The sequence below is a fragment of the Canis lupus genome, chromosome 11 (genome assembly GCF_011100685.1).
Source record: "Canis lupus familiaris isolate Mischka breed German Shepherd chromosome 11, alternate assembly UU_Cfam_GSD_1.0, whole genome shotgun sequence".
NCBI lineage: Eukaryota > Metazoa > Chordata > Mammalia > Carnivora > Canidae > Canis > Canis lupus.
The window spans coordinates 9,192,158-9,203,399 of NC_049232.1; the positions used below are offsets into that span (position 1 = coordinate 9,192,158).

Genomic DNA, 11,242 nt, shown 5'->3' on the forward strand with positions numbered 1-11,242 from the left:
CAGCACGGCAGCAGGGCCGCAGGTGTCTCAGGGCAGCAGCGCTGCAGGCCTCACAGGGCAGCAGGGCAGAGGCCTCACATGGCAGCAGGGCAGCAGGCCTCCAGGGCAGCAGGGCAGCAGGCCTCCAGGGCAGCACAGTAGCAGGGCTGCAGGTCTCGCAGGGCAGCAGGGCAGCAGGCCTCCAGGGCAGCACAGTAGCAGGGCTGCAGGTCTCGCAGGGCAGCAGGGCAGCAGGCATCTCAGGACAGCTGGGGTCAGGCCTTGCATGGCAGCAGGGTAGAGGCTTCACATGGCAACAGGGCTAGAGCCCTCACAGGGCAGCAAGGCAGCAGGCCTCACATGGCAGCAGGGAAGCAGGGCTTCAAGCCTCGCAGGGCAACAAGGCAGCAGGTGTCCCAGGTCAGCAGGGCAGTGGGCCTTGCAGGGTAGCAGGGCAGCAGGACTTGCTGGGCAGCAGGGCTGCAGGCCTCGCTGGGCAGCGGGCTTCAGGCCTCGCAGGGTATCAGGGCAGCAGGTCTCCCAGTGCAGCAGGCGTCTCAGGGCAAAAGGGCTGCAGGCGTCCCACAGCAGCAGGGTAGCACGGCAGCAGGTGTCTCAGGGCAGCAGGGTTGCAGGCCTTGCATGGCAGCAGGGCAGAGGCCTCACATGGCAACAGAGCAGCAGGTGTCTCTGGGCAGCAGGGCTGCAGGTCTCCCAGGGCAGCAGGGCAGCAGGATAGAAGGCTCTACAGCCTCGTAGTGCAGCAGGGCAGCAGGTCTCACATGGCATCAGGACTGCATGGCTACAGGCCTTGCCAGGCAGCAAGGTAGCAGGCGACTCAGGGCAGCAGCACTGCAGGCCTCACACGGCAGCAAATCTGTAGGACTCGCAGGGCATCAGGTCAGCAGGCCTCACTTGGCAGCAGGTCAGCAGGTCTCTCAGGGCAGCTGAGCTGCGGGCATCGCAGGACAGCAGGGCAATAGGCCTCACATGGCAGCAGGGCAGCAGGGCTGCAGTCCTCGCACAGCAGCAGTGCAGCAGGCGTCTCAGGGCAGCTGGGCTGCAGGCATCGCAGGGCAGCAGGGCAACAGGCCTCACATGGCAGCAGGGCAGCAGGGCTGCAGGCTTCGCAGGGCTGCAGGCATCGCAGGGCAGCAGGGCAGCAGGCCTCACAGGGCAGCAGGACAGCAGGGCCACAAGGCTCACAGGACAGCAGGGCAGCAGGCCTTGCAGGGCAGCAGGCCAGGATGCCCCCTGGGCTGCAAGGCTCGCAGGGCAGTAGGGCAGAGGCCTCACATGGCAGCAGGGCTGCAGGCCTCTCAGGGCAACGGGGCTGCATGCCTCGCTGGGCAACAGGGCATCAGGCATCTCAGGGCAGCAGGATTGCAGGGCTCGCAGGGCAGCAGGGCAGAGGCCTCGCACAGCAGCAGGGCAGCAGGCCTCAGATGGCAGCAGGGCAGCAGGGCTTGAGGCCTCACAAGGTGGCAGGGCAGCAGGCATCTCAGGTCAGCTGGGCAACAGGGCAGCAGGCGTCTCAGGGCAGCAGGGCAGCTGGGCAGCAGGCCTCCCAGGGTTGCAGAGCTCCCAGTGCAGTAGGGCAGCAGGGCTGCAGGCTTCGCAGGGCTGCAGGTTTCGCAGGTCAGCAGAGCAGCAGGCCTCACATGGCAGCAGGGCTACGGGGCTTCTCAGGGCTGCAGACTTTACAAGGCAGCAGGGCAGCAGGCCTCGCAGGGCAGCAGGGCTGCAGGCCTCACATGGCTGCAGGGCAGTAGGGCAGAGTCATCACAGGGCAGCTGGGCAGCAGGCCTCCCAGGGCTGCAGGGCTCGCAGTGCAGTAGGGCAGCAGGGCAGCAGGCGTCTCAGGGAAGCATGGCTGCAGGCCTTGCAGGGCATCAGGGCAGAGGCCTCACATGGCAGCAGGGCTGCAGGCCTCACAGGGCAGCAGGGCAGCAGGCCTCACATGGCAGCAGGGAAGCAGGGCCACAAGGCTCACAGGATAGCAGGGCAGCAGGTCTCTCAAGGCAGCAGGGCTGCAAACCTCGTAGGGCAGCAGGGAAGCAGGCTTCGCAGGGCAGCAGGGCCGAGGCCTCACATGGTAGCAGGGCAGCAGGGATGCAGGCCTCGCAGGGCAGCAGGGCAGCAGGCGTCTCAGGTCAGCAGGACATCAGACCTAGCAGGGCAGCAGGCCTCTTGGGGCAGCAGAGATGCAGGCCTTGCAGGGCAACAAGGCAGCGGGCGTCTCAGGTCAGCCGGGCAGCAGGCCTAGCAGGGCAGCAGGGCAGCAGGCCTCTTGGGGCAGCCAGGCAGCAGGCCTAGCAGGGCAGCAGGAGTGCAGGCCTCACGGGGCAGCAGGGGAGCAGGCCTCAATTGGCAGCAGGGCAGCTTGGCTACAGGCCTCGCAAGAAGGCAGGGCAACAGGCCTCACATGGCAGCAGGGCAGCAGGTCTCTCAGGGCAAAAGGGCTGCAGGCGTCCCACTGCAGCAGGGTAGGAGGGCAGCAGGTGTCTCAGGGTAGCAGGGTTACAGGCCTTGCAGGGCAGCAGGGCAGAGGCCTTGCACAGTAGTAGGGCAGCAGGCCTCACATGGCAGCAGGGCAGCAGGGCTGCAGGCCTCGCAAGGCAGCAGGGCAGCAGGCATCTCAGGTCAGCTGGGCAACAGGCTTCCCAGGGCTGCAGGGCTCACAGTGCAGCAGGGCAGCAGGGCAGCAGGGGTGCAGGCTTTGCAGGGCTGCAGGCTTCGAAGGGCAGCAGGGCTGCAGGTCTCGCAGGGCAGCAAGGCAGCAGGCGTCTCAAGGCAGTAATGCAGCAGGCGTCTCAGGGCAGCAGGGTTGCAGGCCTTGCGGGGCAGCAGGGCAGAAGCCTCACATGGAAGCAGGGCAGCAGGCCTCGCAGGGCAGCAGGGCCGGCCCTCGGCGAAGCAGGCCACCCTCGCCCTCTAAGCCTCGGGAGGCTCCTGCTCCCCCTCAGGGCTTCCCCGGGGAAGGGCTGGCCAGGCACACCCTGGGGTCTGAGGCGCCCCCCCCCCCCCCCCCCCGCAGTCCCAGGCCCCGCCCCTCCCCCACGCGGGGGCAACCATGCAGGTGCTCTATGGCCTCAACAGCTGGAAGGTGGGCCCCGCCCCCTCCCTCCCCTCCCCCCGCTGGTGGGCGGGGCTGCACGGCCCGCGTGGGCGGCTTTGTGACGCGCTCAGAGGCTTGGTGTGCTGGTCCTGGAGAGGAGTCAGAGCCGTGGAGACCCTCTCCAAGGCCTTATGCCCCAACCTCCCACCCTGGCGCCCAGCTAGCCCTAAATGGGCCGTTTATTTTCTAAGTTTCTTCGCCCCCCCCGCCGGCCCCTGCCCCGCCGGAGTTGCCCGCTGGCCACGCCCGCCCGTGACACCGCCCGTCCTGGCCGGACCACCCTGCGGCTCCTGCACCCGCCCCCTGCTCTGGGCGCAGGCCATCCCAGCGGGGGCGGAGGGGGAGCCTGTACCGGCTCGCTGCCACGGGGAGCCCAGGAGGCGGCTCCCGCTCCCTCAGGCCGCGGGCCCCCCTCTGGGCCTCCTCCCCGCGGGGAGCTGGGGGAGCCCTCCGGGGGGCGTGAGCTGTCTGCGCAGTTGCCCGCTGGTCCGGCCCTCGAGGACTGTGAGGATCCCTCCCCCGGGGCGCGAGGTCACGCTCCTGCATTCACTACCTGCACAGGGAGCCGGGGCCGCGGGTCAGGTACCGACCCGTCCCCTCCCCCTTTCGAGCCCAGGGCACGGAGGAGGAGGTCCCGGAGCACCCCGGAGGACAGACGCAGGCTCTCGGAGAGACCAAAGGGCCGGGTGGTGGCAGTGGCCGCCCCCACAGCCGCGGGGCACGCAGTGGACATCCGAGCCCCGGACACCTGCGGCGCTCTCAGCCTCCACCAAGCCAGCCCTGCAGCCCTGGACCGACGTCTCGCCCCCTCCGGAGAGGGCTCGTGGGCCAGCACCCAGATGTCTCCCATGTCGTCCTCTGCAGGCCGCGTGGCCACCTCTTCAGGCGGTCCCGTGGGAGAGGTCCTCGGGACCCCGACAGGGACGCGCGGTGCCCTCGCGCCCACGCCCAGGCTGCCCCGGGCCGCAGGGGCCCTCCGCAGAGGGGGCGGCGGCTGAAAACCATCCGCCCGGGAGCGTGCGGGCCGCGGGGAGGAGGGACACACAGGCTGGGGGCCCCGGGCGTCTCGCCACGGAGCCCTCTCCCGCCGGCGTCGGCCAGCAGCGGGCCACACAGAAGGAAACTAGGCCTGCCCCCCGCCTGCCAGTGCCGCCGCCTCTACCACTGCTGTGGGATCGGGGGGACTGGCCCCCACCCCGAAGCTTCCTCGCCTTGCTCCTGACAAGAACCCGGGCACCTCGCAGGACGCCGAGCGTCCGAGGGACAAGATCCCGAAGGACAGAACAGACACCTCGGCCGACTGCTGGGCCGCCCCGCCTGCCCCTTCCTCGCCCCCACTTGCCTCGGAGGCTGCAGGCTCCCCGCCGCGGCCGCTCCCGCTGCCCAGGTCCCCGTTCCTCGCACCGCCTTGGCTGACCCCTCTGCCGGGCCCCCGACCCTCTCTGTGCCTCCGCCTTCCCCAACACAACATGGTGGTCGGGAAACAGGACGTGTCGTTCCTGAATCTCCTCCTCTTGCTGCTCCTGCTGATTCTCTTCCTCCCCCTAGTTCCTGTCCCTTTGGGAAACCCCACTTCAGGGAGGCCCTCTTCCCCCAGGCCGCGCTGCAGCACCCACCCCCGACCGCCCCACACCTTACCCCCACCCCCTGCACAAAAGAATCCCCAACCCCTGGGTGTGTGGATTCTCCCCCGCTTTTCCTAACAACCCCGCGTCCAGGCGGCTCCACGGACAGCTCCGTCGTCGTCCAGCCCGGCACCTCTAAGCCGACTTCTTCTACCATCGCAGCAAAGTCATCCACTTTGACCTCCAAGCCTATTTCAGATCCTGCTGTCGTGGACATGGACACGACGCCTCCCTCGCGGGCTGTCACCTCCACGCCCCCACGCTCCGGGATGAGCTGTCCTCCGTTTGCCCGGGGCCGTTGCAGCATGACGCAGCGATGCCCTGCGAAAGTCGCAGCATCCACCAATCCACCGACGTCGATGGCCCCGGCCCCACCCCACTTCTTCATCAACTCTTCGGCCTCCACACCACCCCTCAGCCCACACACGGGACTCTTGCTGGGAGGCAGCCAACAGCTTCTCTTCCCGGTGCTGCTATGGCCACTGGCTTGCCCAACCTCAGTTCTGGAGCCACCGGCACTCCAGTAGGCAGCGCCTCTGCAAACCCCGACGCTCACTGTGACCCCGATGCCATGGATACCACATCGCCCTCCCGGGCTGTCATCTTTCAGGCCCCCCCTGGGTCGCGGAAGAACCAGTTGTCATTTTACAGGGCACTTCCTGGTTCTGGCAACACACCACCTACGGGCAGCACTGCCTCGGCCCACGGCTCTACCACTTTACCTCAAAAGCCAGCCAGCACACAGACCCCGTTTCCAAGCGTTCTAACGCAGGAATCGCCTCTCAGCCCACACTGGAGGTCACAGTGGGCAACAGCCTAACAATTCCTACCTGTTGGGAAAAACAGTAGCCCCACCACAGGCTGTCGGCCTGACGACGCCTGTAGCTCACCCACCCGGAGGCAGCACGGTGCAGGCAGCTTTCGCGGGCTCTCCTTTTGGCCCCACAGTCAACAAGCAGACGGCCTTTGGTAACCAGCCAGGTATTCTCCACACGCCTCATTCTACCGCGACTGGCTTTGGAGGTCCCACTGGGAACACTAGCTCGTCACTCCCAGCTACTACTACGGACCCACAGACCGTGGTGGGGCCTGCGGTCCCCAGTGGCCCACGCCTCATGGCGAACGCTACAGGCCCACAGACCTTTGTGGGGCCTGCGGTCCCCAGTGGCCCTCCACTCATGGCAAACACTACAGGCCCACAGACCTTTGTGTGGTCTGCAGTCCCCAGTGGCCCACCCCTCATGGCTAACACTACAGGCCCACAGACCTTTGTGTGGTCTGCGGTCCCCAGTGGCCCACCACTCATGGCTAACACTACTGGCACACAGACCTTTGTGGGGCCTGCGGTCCCCAGTGGCCCACCCCTCCTGGCTAACACTACTGGCACACAGACCTTTGTGTGGTCTGCAGTCCCCAGTGGCCCACCCCTCATGGCTAACACTACAGGCTCACAGACCTTTGTGTGGTCTGCAGTCCCCATTGGCCCACCCCTCATGGCTAACACTACAGGCTCACAGACCTTTGTGTGGTCTGCAGTCCCCAGTGGCCCACCCCTCATGGCTAACACCACAGGCCCACAGGTCTTTGTGGGGTCTGCAGTCCCCAGTGGCCCACCAGTCATGGCTAACACTACAGGCCCACAGACGTCTGTGGGGCCTGCAGTCCCTGCTACCACTGCAGGGACTTTAAATCCAGGCACCCGGGGCCCACCTGCCCAGCGTGTAAGTGGTGCGGAGGAAGGAACAACGTCACTCCCAAGACTGGAAGACCTGGAATTCCCGCTTTATGTCGGCATAGTGGGGGCCCACCTGATGCAAACACAGATGAAAACCTCATCGTCTCTATGATGGCAGCCCTCTGTATCAGCAACCGCCCTCAGAACCCTGGGGGCCTACCTGTCTCTAAAGCAACTGGTGCTACGGGGAACAGCACCATACCTACTGTGACTGGACCAGATAGTGGTCCCCCATTCCTACAGAGCACACAGAACCCCCCCAAGCCACAGCACTGGTGGTGCAATGGGGGATACCACCATGCATCTTAGAACTCTCTGCTCTTGGAACACGTGGACCTGCCCCTAGTCAGGGCACCCCTCTGACTTTGGTGAGCCAGCACTGTGTGTGCAAGTTCTTGGTCCACTGTTCTGTGCTCTGGGCGTGGCTAGGTACCTTCATAACCTGTCTAGGAGCCACCACCCACTGGTTCCTTCCTTTTGTCATGAATCTCAACATCTATGGAACAGATACTCCTCCACATATTTTATGTAATAGTAAATGGATTTTGCTGTATCAGAGCCTCAATGGGCTCTTATCTTTCCCGGATTACGTAGATATACTTATATATCTATAAAACTTTGTTCTTACTAATCTGCTTTTGCTCGTGTGTCTTTTTGTCTCGGCAGTAGAGAAAGAATGAACCTATGTGAGTGTGGTGGGTTGAACCAGACTTTATGCCAAATTTTCTGTGTCTCAGTGACTGGAATGTGGAAGTAGCCACAGGTTCTGGCTGCACGCACAGACCCCTGAAATCTGCATTTTGAGTGTAAGGGATGGGCATCCAGGAGGAAGGAAGGTCCAAAGGAGGGAGAGATGAGGTGACTCATCCTTGCCTCTACCCTCTGTGCTTCGCTCTCCTCTCCCCTGACTCTGACCTCAATAGAGGTTGAATAACCCGTGATGAGTGAAAGGAAACCACCCTCAAAATGTTTAAATGTTTTCTTCGGTGCCTTCTTAGTTTAGACTTAGGCCAATCGTTCTTACACATTCCCACTTCGCCCAGAGAAGACAGATTTGAGCCCGGAGAAACAAATGGAAAAAGAGCACATACATGCCTGCTCTGTAAGTGTTAGAAATGTCAGTTTATTTAGAATTTATTGTGCTGCTTAAGCGCAGTGAAACAGATCCTTTTCAATAATCAGCCCAGCTCTGATCTAAATCACTAAAATATCAAATCACCTGTGTTACAATTGTGCCCAGTTCTGGCTGACCCTAAACTTTTCTGGATCTCCACTAGACTTAATAAAGGCAAAATTGCTGACTTTATGGGGCTTACATTCTAGTTGGAGGGGAGAAAAATACATACGTGTAAACTATCTGGTGGGTTAGTCAGTTACGAGTCCTGTGGAAAACAAAGTAGCATATGGAGCATTGAGGCTGTAGGCAGAGGGAAGCACAGCTTTCAATTTTAACAGTGGACAGGATAAGCCTCACTAGAAAGTGGGATTTGAACAGGCTGGAGGGAGGGAACGAATCAAATATCTGAGGGAAAAGCGTTGTAAATAATTGGAATAATCGCTGCAAAGACCCATAAGAAGGGTACCGGATACCCTCAGGGAGCAGTCACAAACTAATGTGGGTGGCTGGCATAGGGTCAGCACAGGGAGGAAAGAGAAGATGTGGGCTGAATACTCTGCACCATTTATTGGCTGTGCGATGACAAATGGTAGACCAACCTTCAGGAGTCTCCGTGGAATCAGTGCTTTTTCCGTGGCCTATTTAACATTGCAGGATTTTTGGAAGGCTAAAATAAGGAAGTAACTTATAAACCATGTTGTTATTCTATAAATAAGGATAGATGATAGGTGGGTAGGTAGGTAGGTAGATAAGTAAGTAGATATACAGAGAGAGAGAGAGGATGGAGATAGGGCATATACATATATATGCATGCTAATGAGCTCCTTAGGCCAGTAGTGCCTAAGCACTTGCCTTCAGCAGGCCATTCAAATTGGAGACCCCATTGTACAGGGCTGACATCAGCCCTGTAAAAACAAAGAACACCAGTGCACAGAGGCTGCTGGACCCCTCTGGGCACCCTGCTGCCTGATTCATTTACTCTTAAGTTGTTTATTACAGTTCCAGAGGATCAAAGCTCCTGTTCCCTGGCTGCAAAAAACTGCTTACCCTTTGTAGTCAGAACTGCCTCTCAGAAGCAGGGTTGAAATCCAGTTTGCTTCTAATAGTCCTGCACCCTCTCTCAGCCCTGTCTGCTAATGTTACCAGGGACAACTTTTAAAAATTTGTACTTCTTGACTTTTTTTTTAAGCCTTCAAGCTAAAAGCAATACCCTGAATAAGGAAAATATTTAACAAATATGTGGTAGAGGTAAAGATGATTTTGAATATCATGTTTTGATGCACTTACACAGTAGAAGCAATTTCTAAGTAGACATTTTATTTTTATGAAAATAATACATAAGCCTGATAGCAACTTGAATGATAGTGAAATGCAGCCCTTCTCCCTCAAGGTCCCCTCTCCAGAGTCAGTTTCTTGCTACTTTGATGTCACCCCCATAATTCTAAATGTTATGCTTATCCTGCTGTATCATGACATAGTCATTTTAGACAATGTTTTTACCAGTCTAACATGATGGAGGAAGATAAATTCCATTCCCACTGTTTTCCCTCCCTCTTCCTTTCCAAACATCATATTCAATTAATTTTGCTGCTTCCCTGTTGTACCTTCATGTAACTGTGCTGCGTTTATTGGTGAAGGAAGGGGTAGCAAAGGGCTAAAAGCTGTGGTTCTGATGATGCACCACTTGAATTAGAATCACAACCTACCTTATGGGGTTGCTTATGATGATGCAAATAGTAATGTATTTGCAGACTTTAGTGTCTAACACACAGGACAGCTCAAGAAATATTAACAATTATTTATTTCTTGTGTTACCTACCTTCACCCTAATCTCGTGATTTTTCTCTATGCATGAGCCTGTGTGCCATGGCTCCTCTGCCTTGCCTTTCCCCCTGCATAACTAACTCACTTAACTCACTTTCTATCAATAACATGTTTGCTTTTGTTTGTGCTGTTAGTATTTACATGTTTCCATACAATTGTAGCAACGTGTTCTGTGTTTTATCCACAGCTTGGCTCTAAGGGCTGAAAACCAACAGCCTGTATTGACTAAGTATTGTTTAGTCCTGGGGAAAATAATGCGGTAGGATTATATTTTCTACTCTGTCAGTATAGCACTCCTACTTACCATTCCTTGTTTAAAATCAAGCTCTATTTTAGTTTGCTTGATATTTCATCTACTATTTTCTCATACATTTTAAATAATTTTTCCTAAAATTTGAATTGTTTCCCTCTTTTATAAATCCTTGCACTGCTCACTCGCTCATTAGTAATTTTATTTTCTTTTTTTTAAGATTTATTTATTTGACAGAGAGAGAGAGAACATGGTAGGTAGAGGGAAAGGGAGAAGAAGGCTCCCTGCTGAGCAAGGAGCCTGGTTCGGGGCTCAATCCCAGGACCCCAAGATCATGATCTGAACTGAAGGCAGATGCTTCACGGACTGAGCCACTCGGGTGCCCTAAACTGTTTTATTTTCAAACTCAGTAGTGTTCACTTGGCCAGATCCCTTCCTTTCCTAGAACCCTTTGCCCCTCCCCTTCTCAGTTTGGAAGACACATGATCAAAGTAAGGCATGATTCTAAGAGAAAGGGAGCCAAAGGGGCCATTCAAACTGCTTTTAGGCTAGGCCAGAAATGCTCACTAATCACTAATTATGAAAAATGCATAATTCTGGCCCCACTATCCTAAGTTTGTAGTTCTGTGGGAGAAACAACAATCTTGATTTCAACCAGCACTGCAGGTAATTATGATCCAAATAGTCCACTTTCCATATTATACCAAATACTGATTTGGGCCTTAAGTAAGGGTTCACCAAAGGGCCCATACATTTTACAAGATTAAACATTTTATATGGCATGTTGGGCTACAACTCCAGTTAGTAATAAGCAGGACATTTTCCCTACATATATTTCTCAAGAACTAAAAGGTAGCTTGTGAAAAATTTCAGTGGTTCAGACTCATGTATGCATATCTTCTTGCCCTAGATATATTCATTTTAGAGATCTAGAAACTACCTGAGTGTGATGAGCCTGCGCAGGCCCTTCCTGACCCAATCACTGCTAAGATCCCAGGGTCATGTGATGTAACCAGGCTTCCCAGCAGCAGTTCACACCTCACCTGAGACAGAGCTGGAAATGTTCATTTTAGCAGTCCCAAGACCGTGTTGTCCTCTGGAAGATATCACTTCCAGATTAGGAAAACTGAGGCTGGCAGAATCAAACAGGTGCTAACAATTAGAGCCATGATGTGGATCTCCTGACTTTGTCTGAGGCTACAGGTGTGAGGAGGGCAACCAAAAAAAAACAAGACAAAACCAGGCCTGAAAAACTCTCTCTCTGATGTAGTGTCTTTTTGTTAAATCCATGCTGAGCTTGACATCAGAGACTTAGAAGTAGATTTTCATAACGTGGAGGACGAATGAAAGTTTATGCATAAAGAGATGGCAGTGAAGGGCCTTGAGGTAAAGGCTTTAAAACAGAAGTTCAGTTTCCAGTTTTCCATTAGACTAACCAAGGCTGTCATACAGAAATTTGGAAACACTGGCTAATACCTAAGTTAGCCACATGGACAATCACTCAAAAATTTTTTTCTGGATAGAAATATCTTTCTGGAGAGGAGGGGCAGGATGGCGGAAGAGCAGGGTCCCCAAATCACGTGTCCCCACCAAA

The 11,242-nt window shown here is 56.8% G+C and overlaps 1 protein-coding gene across 1 annotated transcript; it reads left to right on the plus strand.

Moving 5' to 3' along the window:
- Positions 1–3,052: 3,052 nt before the first annotated feature.
- LOC119874004 (nuclear pore-associated protein 1-like) lies at positions 3,053–5,972 on the plus strand. The gene is given in 6 exon segments (XM_038551651.1): positions 3,053–4,040; positions 4,042–4,230; positions 4,233–4,292; positions 4,295–4,485; positions 4,488–5,093; positions 5,096–5,972. Coding segments are annotated over 6 exon segments (2,481 nt in total). The 3' UTR covers positions 5,543–5,972.
- The last annotated feature ends 5,270 nt before the right edge of the window (positions 5,973–11,242 follow it).